This window comes from Heptranchias perlo, chromosome 5, assembly GCF_035084215.1.
Source record: "Heptranchias perlo isolate sHepPer1 chromosome 5, sHepPer1.hap1, whole genome shotgun sequence".
NCBI lineage: Eukaryota > Metazoa > Chordata > Chondrichthyes > Hexanchiformes > Hexanchidae > Heptranchias > Heptranchias perlo.
The window spans coordinates 56138068-56164788 of NC_090329.1; the positions used below are offsets into that span (position 1 = coordinate 56138068).

A 26721-nucleotide genomic window follows, 5' to 3' on the forward strand; every position below is an offset into this window, starting at 1 on the left:
GACATATACCATGTTGGAAAAGAAAATAATTACAGGACCAGGTGGAAATTAATAATTATGGGGCAAATACAGATAAGGAAGTAATGCAGCAGGAATAATGCAGTTGTAGCCATAGTATCATGGTATGGTACAGCACAGAAAGAGGCATTTCGGCCCATCGTGCCCGTGCTAGCACTTTGAAAGAGCTGTACAATTTGTCCCATTCCCCTGCTCTTTCCCCATAGCCCTGTGAATTTTTCCCCTTCAAGTATTTATCCAATTCCTTTTTGAAAGTTACTATTGAATCTGCTTCCACCATCCGTTCAGGCAGTGCATTCGAGATCATTACAACTCGCTGCGTAAAAAAATATTTCCTCACGTCGCCTCTGGCTCTTTTGCTGATCAACCTTAAGTCTGTGTCCTCTGGTTACTGACCCGACTGCCACTGGAAACAATTTCTCCTTATTTACTCTATCAAAATCGTTCATGATTTTGAACACCTCCATCAAATCTCCCCTTAACCTTTTCTGCTCTAAGGAGAGCAATCCCAGCTTCCCCAGTCTCTCTACTTAACTGAAATCCCTCATCCCTGGCACCATTCTCGTAAATCTCTTCTGCACCCTCTCTGAGGCCTTCACATCTTTCCTAAAGTGTGGTGCCCAGAATTGAACATAATATTCCAGGTGAGGCCTATCCAGTGTTTTATAAAGGTTTAGCATAACTTCCTTGCTTTTGTATTCTATGCCTCTATTAATGAAGCCCAGGATCTCATATGCTTTTTTTAAAAAAAAAACAGCTTTCTCAACTTGTGCTGCCACCTTCAAAGATTTGTGTACATACACCCTCAGGTCTCTCTGTTCCTGCACTCCCTTTAAAATTGTATCATTTTGTTTATATTACCTCCCCTCATTCTTCGTTCCAAGATGTATCACTTCACACTTCTCTGCGTTAAATTTCATTTGCCAAGTATCTGCCCATGTCTATGTCCTCCTGAATTCTGTTACTATCCTCCACATTGTTTACTACATTTCCATGTAGTAAACTTTTAAAATTTATAAAAGGTTGGCTGCATTTCAATTCAAATAAATATAGGCAAGGGCGTGGAATGCCAACGTGCAAGGGACCGCTTTTACAGTGTGAAACGCATGTTAAGAGAAGGCAGGGGAAGGCTGGAAGTTGGAACCACTAATCTGGGCGGGAAACCCATGTGATTGGGTGGAATGCTGGTTTTACACCTTGCCCAATATTGCCCTCCGTTGACTTCAATGGAGAATATCATCGGGCAGGGTGTAAAACCAGCACTGCACCCAATCGCGTCAGTTTCCCGATGGGCAGGTTAGGTTAAAGTTGCCCCCGTAGTCTTTTAGTTTCTTAAAGCACTTAGAGTTATAACTAGATATAATTGTGTGATTCATGATTCTGCCAGTTTTTCAGTCCAGTAATGGGAAAACAGCAAAAGGAGAGGACGCATCGGGTGAGCAGTCCAATGCCGGGGAGGAGAGTGAGGCAAGTGGGGGTTGGTCATGATGTCGAGGGGAGGTGACATCAGAGGCAGGGTCTGCAAAGGGATATAGACAGGGTAAGTGAGTGGGCAAGAAGGTGGCAGATGGCGTATAATGTGGGGACATGTGAGGTTATTCACTTTGGTGGGAAGAATAGAAAAACAGAATATTTTTTAAATGGTGAGAAACTATTAAATGATGGTGTCCAGAGAGACTTGGGTGTCCTGGTACAAGATACACAAAAACTTTGCATGCAGGTACAGCAGGCAATTAGGAAAGCAAATGGCATGTTGGCCTTTATTGCAAGGGGGGTTGGAGTACAAGAGTAAGGAAGTCTTACTACAATTGTACAGAGCTTTGGTGAGACTTCTCCTGGAGTACTGTGTACAGTTTTGGTCTCCTTATCTAAGGAAGAATATACTTGCCTTAGAGGCGGTGCAACGGAGGTTCACTAGAATAATTCCTGGGATGAGTGGGTTGGCCTATGTGGAGAGGTCGAGTAGAATGGGCCTATACTTTCTGCGGTTTAGAAGAATGGAGGTGATCTCATTGAAACATAAGATCCTGAGGGGGCTTGATAGGGTAGATGCTGAGAGGTTATTTCTCCTGGCTGGAGAGTCTAGAACTAGGGGGCATAGACACAGGATAAGGGGTCAGCCATTTAAAACTGAGGTGAGGAGGAATTTCTTCACTTGGAGGGTTGTGAATCTTTGGAATTCTCTACCCCAGAGGGCTGTGGATGCTGAGTTGTTGAATATGTTCAAGGCTGAGATGGATAGATTTTTGGACTCCAGGGGAATCAAGGGATCTGAGGATTGGGCAGGAAAGTGGAGTTGAGGTTGAAGATCAGCCATGATCTGACTGAATGGCGGAGCAGGCCCGAGGAGCCGTATGGCCTACTCCTGCTCCTATTTCTTATGTTCTTAGGGGGCGCCAAGAGCCAGGGTGGTCGGAGGTAGTAGACTCAAGATCCAACCACAGATACTGCAACCTGAAGCCTGGATTTAGCATTGGGTTCGTGGCCACAAATTTAACAGGCAGGTGGGGGGAATCTCAGTGCGGGGGAGCCAGCAGCTTCAGGCCCCAAAGTTGAATGGGGTGGCTGGCAATAGTAGCGAGAAGTGGGCAATTCGAAAACAATTGATGGAGGATCTGAGAGTCGTGGCAGGGAGGATCATGTCACTTAATACTTGTCAACCAACCAGGTGAAGCTTAGTTAAGTAAGCAATACAGTAGTTACAGCACCACTTGACTTGGACATTCAGCAAGGAGGGCTAGCTCCTAGCTAGTCAGTACTGCATTAAAATGAAATGGAAAACTGCTGCAAATTGAAACATGATTGCAGCGGCGTGACAGATAGAGTGTGACAGACCACAGTGATACGAGAAGTATCACACTGACAGAAAGTGCGTACATATGCAAGACGTTGAATATATTACTAGTGAATCTCTCATGCCCTAGATCATGGTTAGGAGAAGGAAATGGCAGGTCTTTCAGCTATGTTTGTCAAAAAGGCCGAGAGTGATTGGAGCAGCACCTCTGGGGAAAGTAAGCAGAGGCAATCTTGTAGTGTTGTTTGTCAAAGGTCGCATTGCCACATCTAAAGCTAGTAAGAAAAAGAGGCATTACTGTTACAGTACTACCCATTAATTTCAATGGACAAGGAGCATGACAGTGCTACCCATATATATATATGTACAGTACTGGAATGTGTGCTGCTCATTATTTTTTAACCAGTAAACATTAATGAGAATATTTCTCAGAAAGAGGTAATTAGTAATTATACTCAATAATACTTACTGGTTAAAAAAAAATGAGCAGCATTCATTCCAGTACCGAATAAATACGACTTAGCAATACTCATTCAATGTTACTGGGAATATTCTCTTCTTGAAATGGACATTATCACAAGCTATTTAGCTTGGCACTTCCATCTGTCTGGGTATTACCATATGAAATTGCAGTTCGACAATAAGGTACAGCAACAACTTTTATCAGTAAACCACAGAATATATCTTTGCTATTCATTGCTGAACCATCATGTCATTAAAAACAGAGAAATAGTGTGTAGGTGGCAGCCCATAATTATAGCATTACATCTTTGTCCTAGCAAACCAGATTGTCACGAGTTTGAATCCAAGCCTGACTGACATTAAACGTTCTCTACTCTCACTGTGGCATGCCATTAAACACTCTACATGAAAATACATCACTGCATTTCAAGGGAAGTAAAACAAAAGCAGCACTGACATTCAGAAGGTCGGACTCGATGATAGTAAAATTAAGTGGCTTGCAATGGTCTAACCTCCTGGCTGAACACGGACCAACTATGACTACAGGAAAGAGTGAATCTAAAAAAAATTAAAAGGAATACTTCGTGTAAGTAGAGTTGAAGTTTTGGTTCTGATCAGAAGATTCTGACTTGGATAACCAGATTTTTCCAATCCGGCTGCTAGTTGAAGTTGTTACGAAGTAAACTGTGCAGGGTTCCCAATAGGAATCCCTGATTAGCCCTGTAGTACGATGCATTCATGTACCAATGTGCTGTAGCACAAAATGCTGGTTCAAGAGTTTGTGGCCAATATTGTTTCCATGCTTCTTTCCCAAATTACACTGTGTCATCAGGGGTCGGGGCTAGCTGCTTCTTCACAACGATAGAGAGAAAACTAAAAAAAATAACGTGGAATAACCCAAGCTGCTCTTACATACTTCCTAGCAGCTGGTTACAGAAGAGTCAGTGAGGTCTGGTAACAGGTCAGACATCACAGGTGAACCTAGAATGGAGTGATCGAGATATGGAGTTTTATCTAGCAGAAACAAAAGCAAAATACCGCGGATGCTGGAAATCTGAAATAAAAACAGACAATGCTGGCAACAGTCAGCAGATCAAGCAGCATCTGTGGAGAGAGGAACAAAGTTAACGTTTCAGGTCGATGACCTTTCATCAGAACAGAAAGGAACATGAAAAACAGACTGCTAGATAGCTAGTAAAGTGATTTCTCTTTTTAAAAAATTGGAGTGGGGAAAATGAGAAATTAATGTTAAAGGATTGAAGTTTATATCCAACAGAAACAGAAGGATTTCTTACTGCAGATTCTTTTATACTGATTAGAGCCTTGTATTTTTGTCTTGATTTTTAAAATTGATATCTAAAATAATTTTTAAAAAATAGAAGTTAGCAACTGTTACGCTTGTCGGTGAAATAATACATGTAAAAAAATGCCAAATAGAAAGGAACATGAAAAACAGACTGCTCGATAAACCCAGTTCTGATGAAAGGTCATCGACCTGAAATGTTAACTCTGTTCCTCTCTCCACAGATGCTGCTTGATCTGCTGAGTGTTTCCAGTATTGTCTGTTTTTATTTCAGATTAACAGCGTCCGCGGTATTTTGCTTTTGTTTCTGCTAGATAAAACTTCTTGGTGGTGAAGCAAAATCTTGGGTCAAAGAAGCTGGCAGGATGCCATTTTTTTTTGCTTGAGTAAATTGTTCCTGCTTCAGAATCTGTATATTGAAAATCCTCCTCCAAAACTTAACATGGCTTGGTAAGTTTGAAATCAATTTCTTAAAATGTTAATTTAAGTTGATATCAGCAGAGGTGAAATGATCTAACAGGACTGTAAATGTAATTCAGTGTTCCAGTGTAGCATTTAAACAAATGCAGTAAGAACATAAGAAATAGGAGCAGAGATAGGCCATACGGCCCCTCGAGCCTGCTCCACCATTCAATAAGATCATGGCTGATCTTCCACCTCGACTCCACTTTCCCGCCTGATCCCCATATCCCTTGATTCCCTTCGAGTCCAAAAATCTATTGATCTCGGTCTTGAATATACTCAACAAATGAGCATCCACAGCCCTCTGGGGTACAGAATTCCAAAGATTCACAACCCTCTGATTTAAGAAATTCCTCCTCATCTCAGTCCTAAATGGCCGACTTCTTATCCTGAGACTATGTCCTCTCGTTCTAGACTCTCCAGCCAGAAGAAACATCCTCTCAGCATTTACCCTGTCAAGCCCTCTTACAATCTTATATGTTTCAATGAGGTCACCTCTCATTCTTCTAAACTCCAGAGAGTATAGACCCAATCTACTCAATTTTTCCTCATAGGACAACCCTCATCCCAGGAATCACGCATCCTAGGTAAGGAGACCAAAACTGCACGTAGTACTCCAGGTGAGTTCTCACCAAAACCCTGTACATTTGCAGCAAGACTTCCTTACTCTTGTACTCGAACCTCCTTGCAATAACGGCCAACATACCATTTGCCTTCCTAATTGCTTACTGTACCTGCATGTTAACTCTCTGTGTATCATGTACAATGACACCCAAATCCCTCTGAACACCAACATTTAATAGTTTCTCACCATTTAAAAAATATTCAGTTTTGCTATCTTTCCTACCAAAGTGAATAACCTCACATTTCCCCACATTATACTCCATCTGCCACCTTTTCGCCCACTCACTTAACCTGTCGATATCCCTTTGCAGACTCTTTGCATCCTCCACACAGCTTACTTTCCCACCCAGCTTTGTATCGTCAGCAAACTTGGATACGTTACACTCGGTCCCTTCATCTAAGTCATTAATATAGATTGTAAATAGCTGAGGTCCAAGCACTGACCCTTGCGGCACCCCATTAGTTACAGCTTGCCAACCTGAAAATGACCCGTTTATCCCTACTTTTTTTTGGTCCATTAACCAATCCTCTATCCATGCTAATAAATTACCCCCAACCCCATGGGCCCTTATCTTGTGTAACAACCTTTTGTGTGGCATGTTATCAAATGCCTTTTGAAAATCCAAATATACTACATCCACTGGTTTCCCCTTATCTACCCTGTTAGTTACATCCTCAAAAAACTCAAACAGATTTGTCAAACATGATTTCCCTTTCATGAAACCATGCTGATTTTGCCTAATCATGTTATGATTTTCTAGGTGCCCTGTTACCACTTCCTTAGTAATGGATTCCAGCATTATTCCCACTGCTTATGTCAGGCTAAATGGCCTCTAGTTCCCCGTTTTCTTACTCCCTCCTTTCTTGAATAGCGGTTTTACATTTGCTACCTTCCAATCCAATGGGACTGCTCTAGAATCTAGGGAATTTTGGAAGATCACAACCAATGCATCCACTATCTCTGCAGCCACCTCTTTTAGAAGCCTAAGATGTAGGCCATCAGGTCCAGGAGATTTGTCTGCTTTTAATCTCATTAATTTCTCTAGTACTTTTTCTTTACTAATATTGTGTGTCTTAGTCAAATGTAATATTTAAACAAATGTGGTGCGCCTTTGCACTTCAGTCCACTATTTCAGCAAATACAGTGTAGCTTAGACCTTTAGTATAATGCTTAAGCAGATCTGTAACAGTATGTTATGTCTTCATGTTTATTATTGCTCAGCTTATATTTCTAGCTCTATCTGCATATTATGTGTTAAGAGATACTAGTTATGTGAAAAATGTTCATTTGTCACACACATTAATAGTATTGAGCAGGTCAGGCGTGTCTGAGTTCTTACTACATTGGTCCACATAGTTCATCTCAATCATAACCAAAGCGTATGTTACCATCCTCATCGATGTGCTGTAACCTTTCAACTCACAACTACACCAGCAACGATTAAAAATGGATTTCAGATATGGACTGAGTACTGAGGTGAAGTGGGACGGATTCTTATTTTTGATACATGATAGCTCAAAAAGATGACATTAATCTTCTTTTCTGAATTGAATTGAATTGAATTGCAATGAGTGCTGGGAAGATGAAGGAAGGCTCTTTAAAATGTTATTTTAATACTGCATATCACACCCCGCTAAGTATTACATCTCACTAAAATACACACACAATATATATTATTTCAATGAAAAAGATAGATATGGAAGGTACTAGGTGGAATCCTGAGAGTTCAAATGACATCATAAAGCACATGAGCATCTACAAATGTCATTTGCACATTACAAACTGAATTGTCGTTTTTATGTCCCATTATTTAAAAAAGTTACTTCTTCCTTCTTTCAATACCAAAAAGCCATGCATCATCCCCCACAGAGGGCACGTGATCACCCCCCAATCAGTGCCATTCGGTAACAGCTGCACAAGTTCCTGAATTGCTTGGCTCACCACTGCATCCACATGAGGAATTGTCTCATTTCCTTTGGAATCTTGTCTTCGTAACGCAATAAAAAATGGAAATGCACCATGTAGGGAATCACAGTTTCTATGTCCATGTAGTGTGACATGAATTCCTATCCCAACGTCGCCATATATCTAACATTTTATAAAGAAAAAATTGCTTTAACAACAGCTTACCTTTACATCGCTCTCCTTTAAGATTAAAAGAATAACGCTTGATTTCATTTTGCTATATACTTGCTACACGGAGCATGTTTGTGAGGTTGAGGAAATATTGCTGAACAGAGGATATCACAATGGGCTGTGCATTCAACTTAAATCATATGCTGGAACATGCACCATGTAGGGAATCACAGTTTCTATGTCCATGTAGTGTGACATGAATTCCTATCCCAACGTTGCCATATATTTATGATGTCATTCAGAATAACAACAGCAGTTCAGAGTTTTATACCATATGTTATTCTTCAAAATTACGAAACATTTTCTATATTTCTGCACTTTTGAGATCACAAAAACAATAATATTTTAAAATATTTTAAGTGATAAAAGTACATTACATAATGGCAGATACTCATCATAACTTACTGCTGGCTATGACACATTCTGCTTAACATATGAAATAGTTGCCCATCAAATTTGAAATTTTAATGGACACCACTTTTTTTTAGAAAGTGGAGAAATGCAAATCATACACTTGAATGGTATTGCTGTATTTTCTGTAATTGGCATAAGTTACTCACCCTCCGATAACCGTTCCTTCCAACCCTGAGCTGCCGAAGTAAAAAATTCATTATTCAGTGCTGAGGTGCTCAAACGCATCAAACCATCTGTACCCACCTATGAGAAAAATTCAAACAGAACATTGGGAGAAAAGCATTGCAAAGGCAGCTACTTATACATTCTGCATAAGCAGCCTTGGTAACTGCTGCATTTATATGGGATGGAAACAAAATTAAGAACACACAGGAGGTGAAATTCAACTTCAATGGTAACGCAAAACGGGCTATAGCGAATCGGCAGCTTCATACACTGTCTGATTTTATTTTGTATTGGACTGCCGATTGGCTATTGCCCGTGTTACACTACCTTTGAAGTTGAATTTCTTCAACTGAATTGAAAAATGGCCTAATGCTGTTTAAGGACCACTCTCTGAAATTGATCAGAAACTGAGCAAAGCACGCTCCGCTCAGCTTTTCTGGTTCCTTCTGCGGCCTAACCGATGGTCTGTAAAGAGACTGTTGGAGGCCACCAGCCTTTAAAAGTAATTTTTTTCTTTTTAACTCACCTAAACGTGGAACCGTGAATAGCTCCACGGTACTACTACAGGCCACTGATGGCCCACGCTCGACCCCCTCCCGTTTGCCTCCCAGGACCTGCCAGCGTCGCAACCAACGCCAGTCAGTCCAGAGGAAACCGGCGTGCTGCCTCAGGAGACCTTACAGGTGCCCGCAGCTCAGATGAGGCCTGACACCCAGTTTCGGTCAAGCCTCGGGTCTCTGGTGCGCGCTGACCATTTTGGGCCTGAAAATAAACCTAAACGAATTTCAACCCCACTCTCACTTTCATCAATGGCATGTGCAGGCACTTTCGTGCCCCACATTGTGCACAATATATACTGAATATCCAGTTAGGCAGGTAATTTATCTCCTCTTCCTCCAATGTACTGATGTGTGCACTTAGCAACAGAGACTTACACCACAATTACTTTGCTCCTCCAGGAATTGGTCTACACCTGAATGATCACAAACTAACTCTGGGTGTTGGTTTTTCTGTGGATACGGATTAACTGTTCTCACAATGGAAGGCAAAAACAATTAGATCTTTTAGAATTTTAGAAATTAGATCTTTTAGATCTTTTAGAAATTCAAAGCATAACACATAATGGCAAAGAAAGTGTTTGATAGGTTTTAGCTACAAATTAAAAATATTAAGAGCAGAAATTTGATTTGATTATTTTTATTATAAATAAATTCACCTGCACTACTATTTTTCAGTCTAAGTGGCTGCAGCATGAAAACTGACGTAAATCCTGGAAATTTGCGATTGTCATTGACTGGTGGGGGGGGGGGGGTTGCGATAATCAATTTTGTGTGATTTTGGTGACGGCTTTGGCAGAGTGGTGCGAAAGTCCCAGGAAATTATGTTGCAGCATAAATAATGGCATAACTCACTCACGCCATAATTTCCATGAACTTTTACAGTGTAAAACAAACCCAACACCACAGATGCACCATTCCAATGGCACAAGTCTCCAGGAAATTCTGAGCCTATGAGAAGCATGGACGGCAGTAGCCTAACGACCCGCCCCTCAAGATCTAATTGTTTTTGCCTTCCATTGTGAGAACAGTTAATCCGTATCCACAGAAAAAACAACACCCAGAGTTAGTTTGTGATCATTCAGGTGTAGACCAATTCCTGGAGGAGCAAAGTAATTGTGTTGTAAGTCTCTGTTGCTAAGTGCACACATCAGTACATCGGAGGAAGAGGAGATAAATTACCTGCCTAACTGGATATTCATTCTTCAAATTATATGCATTCATCTAGCTTGATAGGTTCTGGTGAAAGCATGCAGCCACATGTAACATGCACCTTTCCTGGACATCTCTCTCCGTCTATCACGACAGGCTTTCCTCTGACATCCATTACAAGCTCAGTGACTCCCACAACTACCTTGGTTATGCTTCTTCCTAACTTGCCTCCTGTAAGGACTCCATCCCTTTCTCCATCTCCATTGTATTTGCTCTGATGTTTTCATTTTCCACAGCATTTCTAAAATGTCCTTTTTCCTCAGCCATGGGTTTCCTACACAGTGGTCAACAAGACCCTTGCTTATGTCCAATATTTTCCAGGCCCCTGCTTTTATCCCTCTTCCCCTTCCCCCACCTCACAATAACAAGCCCCCCCCCCACCCCCAGCCTTGACTTCACCTTCCATCACATCAGCCTCCGCGTCTACCAGATCATCTTCCGCCATTTCCACTACCTACAGAATTATCCCGTAAAACAAACATATTTTCCCCTCCTTTCCCTGCTTTTGAGGGGCTATGATACTCTGGTTCACTCTTCCACTACCCCTATGTCCAGTTGTGATTCCCCAGGCACTTTCCTATGCAATCACAGGAGATGCAACACCTGTGTATTTACCTCCTCCCACATCAATATCCAGGACTCCCAACATTCCTTACATTTGAGAGAGCAATTGAAGTGTACTTCCCCAATCTAATATACTGTATCACTACTCATATTACATGTCCTCTACATTGGGTAAACCAAATGCAGATTTGGTATCTGCTTCATTGAGCATCTCTGTTTTGTTTGGAAATGTAGCTTCGAACTGCCTGTGCCATATCACTTTAAATCCTCCTCCTAACTGCACTCTAACCACTCCATCGTTGGTCTCATACATTGCTGCATTAAGGCTCAACACAAGCTTCAAGGGACTCTCACCTTTCTGCTTATGATGTGGAGATGCCGGTGATGGACTGGGGTTGACAATTGTAAACAATTTTACAACACCAAGCTTATAACAGTGCAGCCCCCGGTCTTAATGCTGACATAGTAACTTCAGATCTTCGCTACACTCTCCATTTTCCTCACAGCAGTGGGTATTTGCAATGTGGGAGGGGTTTGTCAGTTTCTGAAAGGGGGAGAAGCAGGTTGACATTTGGGTCAAAGACCCTTCGTCAGAGCACAGCGCTGGCGGGGGTCTGGGTCATTGGTGTGGACTCATCCTTTTTCTCTTTACGTGTCTGGCGGGTCCACTGCGTTTCGTGTGCATTTAATTTAATTTCTGCGACATCCCCAACATTTTAATATATTTTTTCTCTTCACTAGTTCTTTATTTCTCATGTTTTGGCTGTACACTGACCTCTCTTGTGCTTTATCACTCCCGAATATTTACGTATTCTTTTGTCCTATCTACATATCTCCTTTATCTCACCAATTTTCTTTTATATCAGGTGACTGTTTTCCTTTTAGCAGTTTACAGGTTATTTAACACATTTATTCCCTTTCAGTGATTGGTGTATCCATTCGTTCTCTCCCCCTTCTCCTTCCCCCACTTTTTTCACTCTCTTTTCCCAAGCCGATTTGCCTTAACCATCAGTCTGGTGAAGAGTACCCACCCAAAATGACATAATCTGTGTTTTCTCTCTATAGATACTGACTGACTTGCTCTGTATTTCCAGCATTTTCTGTTTTTTTCACCTCACAAAGTTGTCCCTTCAGCATGGTAGCTGAAATGGCTCGTCTCGTGCCCAATTGATATTGCAGAACTTCTCCATTATGGCAAGGCTGCCGGTGTTCTGTGTTTGCCTTGTTTATACTGCAGTTTGGATTTGGAGCACCAGTGGGAACATTGGAACTGTGGATGGGCAAATTTGCTCATCGCCTCTTGTTGCTTTCACTGCTTTGCTTCTGGAAGCAGGGAATTAAACCATCTCATGCGATGGTGTCCTCTACTTCTGAAGCCTTTTACCCAGTCTCCTTCATCTCATTGGGCTGCCTCTGGGAGCCGCACCGTACTGTAAGTGGAGTATCATGAGTTCAGTGTACGTACTCCTATGTTTTTAAGGACAAACCAGTTATTCATATGGGGTGCTAGCATATGATGGGCAAAAAGCAGAGCTGTATTTCTACTGGTTGACCATACACAGACCTGTCTGTCCACCTCGGGAAGCAGTAGAAGCAGTCTTTGCTGGAAGTCTCCGGGTAAAACAGAAAATATGTGCTTATTTATAAGAGCCCGCAAATTTGTGTTTACAAGTATAGAGTCCGGTGTCTCTACATCAATATCGGTGGCTTTTGTCCTTTTCAGCTGTCCTAAAAAATTAAACAAAAAGAATAAATTAATTTCTTACTGTAAATATCTGAGAGCTGAAGGTTAAGAGAATGCTCAATTCCTTTCTACTCAACAAAATGTATGGTTTTAGAATTTCAAAACACCAGTTTGAAGATTTTAAGACAGTAGTATGCGAATGCAAGTTTAAATCACGGGCCCGATTTTCTGAATTCCTGCCAGTCATGGGCAGCCTCACCTGCCACGATTTTCCGTCCATTGAAGTTAGTAGATGGAAAAGTGCGGGCAGTGCTCCCACAATTACTCAGTACGTTTACCTTTTTAAGCAAGGCAAGTTGGTGGGCATTTGTCACATCTCTATACCAACTGGGTACAAAGATAATAACAGTTAATAGGATAAATATTTAAATATTGTTGTTTGACAGGTACTCGAATTTACTTATAAATAGTACCTCATGCATTTTTATTTTCATTTGACTGATGATAAAATTGCCAAACGTATTAATATTTAATCTGACAGACTGTGACCTGGTGTCTCAAATTTCTGTATGTTACAGAAACCCAGAAGTTTGACATTTGATTGAAATGTTTTCACGCAACCCCTACATACACAATACTCCTCCGTGAGTACCCTTTAGATTTCAGAAACATAACCATAGTACACAACAAACAACTGGTGAAAATAATTAATTTGAACAGAAAATTATAAAAATTAAGTACATAATAGCTGCAGCCAGTACGTACTCCTGTACGAAGTCCCACAACCAATACCCCTATCCTTGCCAGGCTTGGCAGGGCCCCTTTATAAAATTACTTAAAAATCCTCATCAACATTTTGAAAACTCTCTATTGTTTTGTGAAATCCAATTCGAAACTCTTATTCAGCCATAAACCCCAGCCTTCATTCTGTTGACTCCAGGTTAATACTTGTTCCCATGCCTCTTCGGTCCACTATTGGAGGCCTATTCTTCTACATTTACTCTCCTGCTCTGTGGAACTCCGAAAACCACTTCGCCTTGTGATCTTTCTCTCTGGCTTCAGGAACCTCCTAGAAATAAATCACTTTGACTGTGCCTCTGGTCTCCCCTTTCCTGTTCATTCCTTTATCTTCTGCTCCAAATCTGCCTCAACCCCTGTAAAACCCTCTGCAACCTCCCTTTAGGCGATGAACGTTAGATAAATGTAACGGACACTTGTTGAACACAATATTTTACGACCACCATATAAATTATTTAACCTTGATCTATCAATACAAGAACACTGCAAATTTAAAAAACTTGACCATGAATGAGATAAAGACTTATTCCAAAATGTATCCCAACTGCTCAGTTTTTCAAATTATCCATAGAACCCTGCACATCACCCACTTCGGCTGTTATCTGTTCAATATACTAAAATGATGAAGGTCAAGAGGATTGAAGCATGTCTATTATCATGATCAGTTTATCTGGTCTGTTTCAGAACAGTTACAAATTGTCTGCTTTTTCAAGGGTACAAATTTGAACAAATCCTTCGCACAGACTTTTTTTTTGAAAGATGTCATGCAATCAGGAAACAGCCATACCACTCTAACAGCAATTATATGGTACAGATATTCTCCATGGAAATCTCCTTGACCCAAGTCTCACCAGCTTGTCCATTTCACGGTTTAGAAGCCTTATAAGCCAGTACATTGAAAGATTAAGTTCAACTCAGAAAGCTGAGTTGTATTTACACAAGCTGCCCTTTTAAAATGAAACATTTCACACAATTACTAGATAGAGTTGAATGAAGAAGGCCCTTCAGTCCATTTGATCTCATGCTAACCCTACAGCATCTAATTGCAGGGGAATGGTGCATCCTATGCTACCACAGCAAAGCAATGAACAAACAGAAGGTTGATCTCCCACAGCAACTTAGGTTGACATGGCAACTTTAATGTACAAAAGTCCCAAAGTGCTTCACAAAGGCATAATCAAAAGAAAATGGATGCCAAGCCATGATATGAGGAAGGATGATCAAAAGCTTGCTCAAAGAGTTGGGTTTTAAGGAGGGTCTTAAATAGAATCATAGAATGGTTACAGCATGGAAGGAGGCCATTTGGCCCGTCGAGTCCGTGCCAGCTCTCTGCAAGAGCAATCCAGCTCGTCCCACTCCCCCGCCCTCTCCCCGTAGCCCTGCAAATTTTTTCCCTTTTGAAAGCCACGATTGAATCTGCCTCCTTCACCTCCTCAGGCAGTGCATTCCAGATCATAACCAATCGCTGTGCAAAAAAGTTTTTCCTCATGTCGCCTTTGGTTCTTTTGCCAATCACCTTAAATCAATGTCCTCTGGTTCTTACTCTTCCGCCAATGGGAACAATTTCTCTCTATCTACTCTGTCTCGACCTTACATGATTTTGACTACCTCTATCAAATCTCCTCTCAACCTTCTCTGCTCTAAGGAGAACAACCCCAGCTTCTCCAGTCTATCCACATAACTGAAGTCCTTCATCCCTGGGACCATTCTAGTAAATCTCTTCTGCACCCTCTCTAAGGCATTCACATCGTTCCTAAAGTGCGGTGCCCAGAACTGGACACAATACTCCAGTTGGGGCCGAACCAGTGTTTTATAAAGGTTCACCATAACTTCCTTGCTTTTGTACTCTATGCCTCTATTTATAAAGCCCAGGATGCCATATGCTTTTTTAATCGCTTTCTCAACCTGCCCTGCCACCTTCAATGATTTGTGCACATATACCCCCAGATCTCTCTGTTCCTGTACCCCTTTTAGAATTGTACCCTTTAGTTTATATTGACTTTCCTTGTTCTTCTTACCAAAATGTATCACTTCGCACTTTTCGGCATTAAACTTCACATAAATGCTATATGTCCGCCCATTCCACCAGCCTGCCTATGTCCTCTTGAAGTCGAATACTATCCTCCTCACTGTTCACTACACTTCCAAGTTTTGTGTCATCTGCAAATTTCATTACTATATATCAAAAAAAGCAGTGGTCCTAGTATCGACCCCTGGGGAACACCACTGTATTCCTCCCTCCAGTCCGAAAAACAACCGTTCGCCATTACTCTCTGTTTCCTGTCACTTAACCAATTTTGTATCCACGCTGCTGCTGCCCCTTTTATTCCATGGGCTTCAACTTTGATGACAAGCCTATTATGAGGCACTTTATCAAACGCCTTTTGGAAGTCCACATACACTGCATCAACCTCATTGCCCTCATCGACCCTCTCTGTTATCTCATCAAAAAACTTAATCAAGTTGGTTAAACACGATTTGCCTTTAACAAATCCATGCTGGCTTTCCTTAATTAATTTACACTTGTCCAAGTGACTATTAACCTTATCATGATTATTGTTTCTCAAAGTTTCCCCACCACCGAGGTTAAACTGACTGGCCTATAGTTGCTGGGTTTATCCTTACACCCTTTTTTGAACAAGGGTGTAACATTTGCAATTCTCCAGTCCTCTGACAACACCCTCATATCAAAAGGATGATTGGAAGGGAGGATCAAGAGATCACCCCTCACTCACCACTGTAGCAATATGAAATTTTCCATTTCTTATACTAGACACCACGGAAAACGATTGCCTCTTTGTTGTGACTTCTTTAAGAATTCATTTATAATTTTACTAGAAATAGCAAACATAGAACATATTCCAGCTGTGCTTACGATGTTCTAACACATTGCAGCCAGAGGAATATTCCCTCTCACCAATGAATTGCCAATTTATGGGCAGTTCTTTGTACTGTGGAACCATGTTCACCTGGAACTGTGTAAGATGCCCAAACTTGTTAAATGCGTATTTGTCGTGTCGCAGAGGTTTCGCACACTATCCTTCACCTCCGTGACCTGGGCTCAGATCCAACCCGCATTGTTTTGTTGGCCAGGGGCTGCAGAAGGTAACCTGAGACGTCAGCTGCTGATACAGAGGCAGGAATAACTTTTGAACTAAAGTAACCTGAGTTCAGTCCTAACCTGGCTGGCTGAAACCGGTTTGAATTAACCAAGTTTTGTGAAAGACAAAGGAAATGTGATAAGACACAAGTCCTTATTTAGAAAAGGAATAATGAGGTAATGCTACCTAAGTCCTTGGGACAGAGCCAATGAGGAGAAGACCCAGGCAAAAGCGAGCAGGCCGAAACCAAAGGGAGAGAGACAGCACAGCTTGAAGAGATAAGATTCGGAATAAGAATGAAGGATCTGGGGCGTGGAACCAGAGCGAAGACTCCGGAGACCAACCATCGCAGAAGTGGAAGACCCTACGTCAGGGACGTCGAAAGAGAGAGAGAATGGAACGCCTGGCCAGCGCCAGCTCTCCTTTTCGGGTATTATCCTTCATGTTCTGTGACCACTCAGGGAGCGTCAGAGAAACCTAGTGGGTGTGTGTTTAGATCTTAGTTTGGGTATAAGACTGTATAACCTGGTGTAAACTGCATGCCTATATCTAACCAGATGTATAAGCTATATGTATATGATCTAACGGCGTGAATAAAGTGAATTGAGAGTTAAGAAAGAATTGACTCTTCTCCTCTGTGTACTAAGCCAGTAACCGTAACCGGTGACCTCCGGTCAACAGTTTCCTCTCTTCGCTAACTGTCAAGGGCCTCAATAAAACGAGCTTAGTCAGTTCATTCCAGCGAACACAAGTTTACAGCAGAAAATTGCTCGTAATTCAGCATTAAATTAGGAGACTCATTCACAGGATGCCTGCTGTGCACATGGATATCTCACACTGCTGCAGTGGGAGGTACTCTAACCTGGATTTGGGTTCAAATACATTTTTGTGGTAGTTTACCCTGTACCTAGTCCTTGCTGCAGCTGATCTAGGAGAATTTAATTCTTGGCACCAAAAATGTTGTCACTGGTATTCCTCCTCTTGATGAGAAAGAGGAATCATCCACAAAATTGCAACATAGAAACTTTATGGTTTCGGCACAGGCTCGATGGACCAAATGGCCTCCTTCTGTGCTGTAACCATTCTATGATTCTATATATCACTCTAATTTCATTTCAGTAATTCTGGAAGAGCATTTTGAAGATGTTATACATGACATAAACATCTTTAAAGCTGGAACAAAGTTTTAAGTTCTCAAAAGGTTACATGCAATACAACCGTTAAATCATTTTTATAAAACCTACATTTCAATTTCAGAGTTTTACTATTTTAAATTTGTGACTTCAGTTATTGTCACAATTCAATATTTCAATATCACTTTAGTAGGTGTACTTGAGAAAGGACACTTCAATTACCAATTTCTTTTTTAAGGAGAATGACTCCCTATTCATGTTTACAATCACTTCAGTCCAATCAACAGTGAACTTGTGAGTCAGCAGAATTGCATTTCTCAATGGCATTACCGAATCCTTGAACACTGAAAACTGTGTGCAGTGGTTCTTTGCTTGGTTTCTGGGAGCACATAGATCAGGGAGATGAATCTGATTTTCTGCCCATTTCACCACACTGCTAGTGTACTTCCTGCCAGGTGAATGAAAGTACTGCTGGCAGTGGAGATTGACAATTCTTTTGTAGCCTTAAATCTAGTGACCTCTCCAATGAACGAGGATTTATGTTTGACTGTGTTTTTCTCTTGTATTTTCAATTATTACAGAACTGTGTACAGACAGACTTATTTTAAACTCACTTGCATTGAGTCTCTCAGACCTCTGAGAGGGCTTCCTGCCCAATCCAGGCAGGCTTTGTTCCATTTTACCAGATGATGATGAACTGGAGGTTGAATTCTGAGGACTTGTTGAACACCCATCTGTTTGTTTCATTTCCCAGCCTGCAATGAGATGTGATATTTTGTTTTTTTTAAAATGAAAATGCCTTATTTGTACAAAAACTACAGAGAACAAATAAATACATGAAAAGAAATTCAAATAAAAAGCATAAGTCAAGTATCAAGATACAGTCTTCTACTCAAGTTTGTGCGCATGTGTGTGTACACACATGTGCACACACGTGTGTGCGTGTGCGTGCGCGCATGTGCACATGTCTGGGGCTGAGCCTTCTCAGCAAAAGTCAGGACCTAAGAAATCTAATGCCTCTTTTATATTATAAAACCATTTCAAAACCAAGCTGTTCCACAATACCCTTGAGTTCTTGGTGGACAATCTCGTGCATTCATATTTCTTTTAAAGTCATGACTTGCAACTTTATTTCGTGCTACTGGACTTCATCTGCAGAATGTGATTCACAAGGAAGGTTAGGTAATCTGAAGATGACGACAAACCTCACAATGGTTGATGAGAATTTAGAACTAATTTTGGATGCAAACTGGATGATCTGAAATAAAATTCTGGTCTCAATTTTGGATTTTCTCAATCAGTTCAACTTTATGAAGGTTAAGTTCATATCAAAATTCCAAAATATTTAAAATGGCAATGCTTAACACAATCAAGAACTCTGCGCAGTTTACATTCAAAATGGGATAGCAACACATTTTAAATGTTTCATAACAAATATTTACTGCAAGTAATAATACATGTTGAACAACATTTATACATTGGTTATAATTTTATTTTCACTGAAGTGTGACTATTAATTATAGCTAGAATAGCTTTTCAATTGCATATTAATTTCTGGCTCTTTTCACAGTTCCCTTGGTATAGCTTTATTGAACATTAAGTACCAGTTTATAGCAACACTTCAAATGAATTGTTTGAATTTGAAACAAACCACTTGGAATTCGTCAATAAAAACAGAAAATGCTGCAAACACTCAGCAAGTCAGGCAGCACCCGTGGAGAGAGAAAGGTAGGATTAACTTTCAATTGATGACTTTTCCTTGGTACTGGGAGATGTTACAGATGAACAGCCTATAAAGAGAGGGCTTATAAAGACGTGAACAGGGTAAAAGAGACAAATTAATATTACGTCAAAGAGAAGAGCTGAACTTCTTCAAGGTGGGCATTGCTGGATTTTCAGCATCTGTAATATTTTGCTTTTTGCTTCACTTTGAATTCAGTATTTAAATTGCACCTGAAGATAATTCAGCTCGTTATTTTGTTCCCCTTCAATTTGGTTCTGCTTTGCACCCAGCTCTCTCCACTCCAGGTGGTCATGCACTACTCTCCAACTTACTCTCTGGACTTTGCTCAAGATGACTAACCCACTAACAATCTCTCCTGCTCTTCCTGTGGGGAAGTGCTGAGCTTCCATTTGGTTCTCTTCCCACTTTGGTGTTCAATTTTTTTTTAAAAGGTTACATTTAGGTTAATAAACTTCCTTAATGTTCCAGCATGTCTGTTATAAACCTACTTATTTTCAGTTCATTTTGTTTTCTGATTTTTCTATACTTCTGAAGGGAATTTCTCTTCTGAGCCCCTGCTGGAACTACTCAATTTGGCTAAAATGTGTTGGAGGAAACAAACCATTTGTAAGCCATGCAGAATGACACAAGTGCTGCATAACCTGTTCGCTCTTTGGGCTCAGGTTAGGTAGCTCTGATGGCATTCCTTCCTTTTCCAGTAAAGTCACAGCCCAGTGTTTAAAGAGTCTATTCCTCTTACCCAAATTGATGAGACAAGCATTCACAAACTGAAATTTACTATTTTTTTACATTTCATAGTCAATGATACCATTATCCTGAGTATTTTTTTACAGGATGGCTGTATGGGGACACTTTCTGCTTCAGTGCTTCTGGCACGCACAGGGAGCACACATTGGCATATTGCACACCTCGAGTTCACAATTTTCCATTCATTAATGTTAATGGACAGAAAATCACTGGCTGGGGATGCACCATTTCACAATATGCACCCAAAATGTGTGCCCGGAGTGCAAAAGCAGAAAAACCCTCCTATTTCTGTCCAGTAAAAGGACTTTTGGAACATACTGTATTTCACTTGTAACAGATCCCATATCTCTTTAAATCACAAACTTGACAAATCAAACAAGTCAAATTCTCTGAAATTTGGCAGACCTCAACCAGTCCTTTTAAAAGCTGAGTTGGAAATAAATTATTCCTCGCTAATACTTTTGAACCTCTGTTCTTTCCATCATTATGGACTTTTACTTTGTTATTTTTAAAACATCCTGTGTGAATAGTTTCCTTTTGTTGAATATGATCTTTTGTAAAACTAAGTTCATCTTGGCTTGCTGATCACTGTTACCAGTATTATTTTAGACATTTTTGACTACACCCTTCTCTATTGTTTAAGACACTGTACTTGGATCAATCCAATGCTTAGAGACTGTTGCATCAGCATGTACACTGCTCTATTTAGACTGACAAATTTATTTTAAATTCCACAAGCTTTCGGAGGCTTCCTCCTTCGTCAGGTGAACGGCTTCCTCCTTCGTCACCTGACGAAGGAGGAAGCCTCCGAAAGCTTGTGGAATTTAAAATAAATTTGTTGGACTATAACTTGGTGTTGTAAAATTGTTTACAATTGTCAACCCCAGTCCATCACCGGCATCTCCACATCATGCCTATTTAGACTGTACCCACATAAATCCACATAAAATTCCATTGTCCATACTGTACTTGCATCAATCTACACATTATTGTTCAGAGACTACTTATTGTAAATCAACAAGTGATCCTATTGTATTCACAATACTTGTGTTTTGCTACTGTTGTTATACTTTTTGCTATGACATCTCTTCATAGACATACATAAAACATCTGGGAGAAAACTGACATATTCAGGAAAAAATACCCACTATATTACTTTTTTATGCAAAGAACAAATAAGTGTCTTCGGGAAATAACTGCTTAAAGCATACCAGTCTTGCACGCTGTCTGGTCAGTAGATTTTACAGACTTCAGTAGCAGCCTTGGGTTGGAAGACACTGGTAAACCAGGCCGACACTGCTTTCTTTGTTGCTGCTGTTTCAGGGCCTGTGGGTTGGAAAAACATTTTCTGTAGTCAATTGAGAAATGCCTATTAATAGGAACAAGTACATAGAAAAACCACTTAATCATACCAGCTGATTTTTTTTCCCCACTGAGACTGCAAAATGTCATAATCATAACAGGTTTGCCTAAGAGATTCATAAATGCTCGAGGGTTTTAAAAAAATCTTTTAAAGTAACAAACAGAACAAAGTGACAAAGAAAAACGCATGGATAGAAAATCGTTGTATTGATAAGGTATTGTTATATTGTGATTACTAATCTGTAACTATAAAATTAATTATTTAGGTCATTAAATACACAATGCAACCTCTTTAAGGAGTTTATAGCTTTAAGTATACTAAAGAAAAGACTGATCTTTAAAACTATCCAATTAAGAAAGGGTAATTTTTATTCTACACAGAGCTAATATTAAAAAGTAACATCCAGCAGAACTGAATGACAGACAAGTTACAAGGGTTCATACAGACAGAAAGCCCTGTTGTTTTCATGGTTCATCAATGCACTTTATGGAATAAAGATCTTAAAAAATACTCATAGAACACAGAATTCACATTAAGTAATTCCCAAATCAAAAGTACATAATTTGTTAAGGTGTATTCCAGATCAGGAATTCTGTATAACTGAAATGCTAAATGTTATGATGTGCAAATGTTAGTGTTTATAAAGAGTCCATAACAACATTTTGGCAGCGGGCATTTTCTTTGTAAAAAGATGAAATCATTCTGTGCAACCACTGATAAGCTTTTCTCCTCCACCAACTTTGTGCATTTTTGTGGATTTGTGAGGTGATGAATGGCTCCAGTGGGAAAGTGTTTTTGGTTTTACACCACAACATAAGATCAAGCACACTCGGGCCAGGCACTGCACTAGACAAATAAAACGTAGAGGTCCTCTCCGTTACCCGAACAAAGTACTTCGCCAGTGTGGTAATTCAACACCCACCTCCCCCACCCCACCCCCGACAAAATGTTTACCATTCTGGTCTGTCTGACTCCAAAATTAGTAGCAACTGGGTCAGGTTTAAAATTGAATTTCGTTGTGCTATTGTTTTTGTCCACTGAACTAAGAGTGCACACACCCTTTTTTCTTATAACCCTTACCAGATGTCAAGTCAAACCAACAGCCAAATCCCAAATGTGAATGGGGAGTGCTTAAAGATACTAATACCTCGGCCCAAAGTCGCTGTGCACACATGCTCTGTTTCAATTATATTAATGGGGTACATCGTCACAAGAAAATGATTTTAGAAAAGGTTTGTCAAAGACTGAACGCAACGATGAAAACTGCATCGAAACACATTATTACATCATGAACCTGAAGACGACATCCATCAACATGAAAATAACTTCGCTCTCTGCAAACAAATAAAAACTTTGCCACTTTTCAGTTCTACTTTCTTTGTATGCTTGCTTTGAGATATTTTACTTACATTCAATATACAATCCCAGAAATCACTGTCACCTATAATAGTGTATGAATGCTAAATGCATTTGTATGATATTCTTTGGTCCACTATTTTAATGCTGACGTTTACCAGTTTATTTTAAATGGGTTAATGCCTCCATTAGAATAGTTCTTAATTACCAGTGAAAATATTTGGGAACAAGATTCTATGATTCTATTAGTCAAAATCTTTTCCCAAAGGTAGGGGAGTCTAGAACGAGGGGGCATAGATTTAAGGTGAGAAGGGAGAGATACAAAAGGCAATTTTTTCACTCAAAGGTGGTGAGTGTCTGGAGCGAGCTGCCAGAGGCAATAGTAGAGGCGGGTACAATTTTGTCTTTTAAAAAGCATTTGGACAGTTACATGGGTAAGATGGGTATAGAGGGATATGGGCCAAGTGCAGGCAATTGGGACTAGCTTCGTGGTATAAAATGGGTGACATGGACATGTTGGGCCGAAGGGCCTGTTTCCATGTTGTAAACTTCTATTCTATGATTCTATAAGATTGAGAATTTATAGTTCATCTCCATTTAAAGGATTTTCAATGTGGTGTCTATCATCACCAAAGAGATAGGGAACAGACAGCTTACACAAACGTTGGAGAGTATTAAAATACACACTACTTTGTATAAATCCACTTTATAACTAAATCAAAAACAATACACTTTTTTTCTGAATGTATGCTCACACATTGAATAAACAACAGTACAAGACAGTAGAATATCCAGCTCAAAGCAGCAAGTTTTTTTTGGGTATTACTTTCTGATGAGTAGAAATGGCAGAAATGAGTAAAAACTAGCAACTATCAACAGAAATTCCTCTGGAAGTGCAAGTTGCATGTGAAGCTACACTTCTGAATTCATTATATCTGATTAAAATATCTTTTAATTTTAATCTTCTCTCCTTTCCTGAAGATGCTGACTCATTTGAGGTATGGTTCATGGGTGCCAACAACTCTATGATAGTTCATCCAAATGGACCTTTTTCATATTTAACCATAAATGGCGAGTGTTGACATGATGTTCGACTGCGGACGTTATTCACAACAATTCTTATCTCATCTGACATCCACACAGGTACACTTTCCAGAAGAGGTCACTGCCAATTAGAAGTGAGAATACTGGCTGATTTTTTTCCATCCCCAACTGAGCAAAGCGGAAGCCAACTTTAAAGAAAGAACTTAAATTTATATAGCGCCTTTTACGACCGCAGGATGACTTACAGTGCTTTACAGCCAATGAAGTACTTTTGAAGTGTAGTCACTGTTGTAATGTCAGAAAGGTGGCAGCCAATTTGCGCACAGTAAGGTCCCACAAATAGCAATAAGATAACGACTAGATAATCTGTTTTTTAGTGACGTTGATTCAGGAATAAACATTGGCCAGGACACAAGGAAGAACTCCCTTGCTCTTCTTCGATTAGTGCCAAGGATCTTTTATGTCCACCTGAGAGGGCAGAGGTCTCATCTGAAACACGGCAACTCCCTCAATACTGCAATGGAGTGTCAGCCTAGATTATATGCTCAAGTTTCTGGAGTGGGACTTAAATCTACAATCTTCTGATTCAGAAGCGAGAGTGCTACCACTGCGCCATGGCTGACTCTACAACTGCTGCCCCAACTTAACCAGCTAACTTAACACAGACCGGGGATCAAAGCGGACACCTGTTTTTCATGACATAATGCCATTCCAGATGACCAAGCCATTGGAGGAGATATCTTATTACACTCTTAAGCTGAAATCCAGCAACTGACTATCATATCTGAGAAAGCTGTACTCATTGCGGCTCCTTATATTGTCAACGATCAAGTCTTTAGATAAGCAGACAACAACAGAACACAGATGACCCATCAGCATAAAATAAAATATAGCCTTTACGACAAGTGCAAAGTGGGATTTTCCTGTCAAACATGGGGAAGAGGAAAGTGGAGGGAAGCTTCAACATTACCACACTTTTACAGCTGATTGTTGAATGTTCCCACTGTAAGTCATTACTGCTATTCAGCATTGTCCCTGTAATAGTAAATGCAATTTAAGCAAAAGGGAACTATTTGTTGAAACATCAATAAAAACAAGTGTTAGGATGGGTGTCTCATTTAAATTGCAATAATCCTTCTCTTTATTTTGTGCACTAAATATGCAAGTCACACTTTCAGTCAGTTTAATAGTTCCTGTTGTCTTATACTGACTTTTGTTCTTAGACACCTCATATTTTAGTAGAAATCTGAATCTTACAAAAGATACAGATTCATTAACGTTCACTAAGATGCAATTATAGTTTGGTCTGGAGGATTTTGAAAGAAGGTATATTATATATTATAGTCTTCTGTTATAACTTGAATGAAACTTGTAGCGTGTAGAATTATTGAGAATACATTGGGTAAGCCAAGCCGCCTTCCAAAAGCAAACAGTAAGGAAAACAGAGCCCAGGTAATAAGAGTGCCGCACATACCAAAATATTGAAGCAAGTAAAGGAGCAAAACACTGGGCTACCATGATGTGATAAAACGTAAAATTTTATTTTAATAAGTCTTCAAAAAAGTAAGCCTGTTGCGCTTTTATAGGGTATTTATCTGAGCAGTAACGTTACCAATCTAAATCCTAGATCAAATCTGTAGCTGCATCCTCTGTCTCCACTGCTCTAATTTACTGGTGCCACACATTTGACTAGTTCTGATTCCAACTAACAGGGTTCTGAACACAGATACCTGCAGGATTCCACTCAGCTCCTGCCCCATTATTATATCCTACCTCTCATGAGCATGGCAATCATTTTATTGAAAAAACTTTTGATCTTTGGAGTCTTCTCTTAATTCAACCAATCAGAATGCACGGGTTTCCAGTCGGAAAAACTTGAATTGACAGCAACTGTTAGCCATTCAGGCCAAGTTTAGGAGAGCCCACAGCATTGCTTTTGCCGCAAACATTAAAAAAAGCAGTTTGTGAGCAGTAAAATGGCTGGGTTGCACTGACTGAGGAAGCAGTAGCAACAGCAAGTGGGAAACCAGAGATGTTTTTGAATGAAAAAAGTCTCAGTGAAAGCACTGATAAAACTCAAATTCCGTGAAAATTTCACTGGCAACCAAAGTAAAGCTACTAAGGCCTGAAATTCCTTCCGCTAGTCTCCATACATAACTCCGCCCGAGTCCCTCAGGAGATGGCGCAACTGGGTCTCCAAAGTTTCCAGGAGTTTCCTGGTCATCTTATAAGGGACGGAATCTCTGTCCACCCCTTACAAGGCAAATAATGGCCAGACGGTGGAAGCTCCCTGTGCCAGGATTTCTTGTTCCAGTGGGAGCCAGCGTATCAGTGGAGACTGGTATTCTTAGTGAGTGGAGGTGTTCTGGATTCCACAATGGCAGATGTGGGCCTCAACAGTGGGGTACATTGGCCCCCTTGCTTAAGGGGTAGAGGGGACTATGACTGTATAGGACCCGAGAACCTCTTACCCCCGCCCTCCAGTGGACACTGGAGTTTTGGGTCAACGTGGAGAAGCAGGCACTAGATATGCACCCATAGTAGCACTTGCACCTGCCTGTCCCATGGAAATTAGATCCCATCCGAGTAACTCCACAAACTCCAGTAAGGTCAGCACCTGAGGGCACTGCTGAGACTGCAAACTGATGAATTGAGGTGCCTGAATATATAACATTGAATTTGGTCCAAAAAAAATCACCGTAAACCCGAGTGATAAGATGCTCCACATCTTTAACATCTATTCAAAGCGGGCAAGGATGTTACTAAGATTTAGGTGGTGTACTGGAATTTACATGCATGCTCACCTTTTCACCCTCAGAATAAAATTGGCATAATTCCACTATTGCTTTAACAGTTATGTTATTTTATTGACGTATTCTAAGGTATATCATTGCTTCTCTGGAAACATCAGATCAGCATCAATAGCATTTTGAAGCGATCTAGCTAAATATATTAAGAAAGTAAAATTATCCTAAGGGGCAATGTTACAAAATTGGCACACTTTGTTACATACTAGATCACTGGAAAAACAAACTCGAG

At 40.3% G+C, this 26721-nt stretch overlaps 1 protein-coding gene across 7 annotated transcripts in view; it reads right to left on the reverse strand.

Moving 5' to 3' along the window:
- Positions 1-26721, reverse strand: part of asxl2 (ASXL transcriptional regulator 2) — a 211020-nt gene that overhangs the window by 30688 nt on the left and 153611 nt on the right. For 6 of the 7 annotated variants that reach the window (XM_067984417.1, XM_067984418.1, XM_067984419.1 and 3 more), the window contains 4 exons: positions 21131-21245; positions 18043-18183; positions 12277-12440; positions 8361-8457 (listed from right to left, as the gene is read on the reverse strand). In XM_067984417.1, coding sequence (XP_067840518.1) covers positions 8361-8457; positions 12277-12440; positions 18043-18183; positions 21131-21245 — 517 coding nt within the window. Of the gene's footprint in view, positions 1-8360; positions 8458-11785; positions 11930-12276; positions 12441-18042; positions 18184-21130; positions 21246-26721 lie in introns of those variants that run through there. The other variant, XM_067984423.1, reaches the window with a different exon arrangement.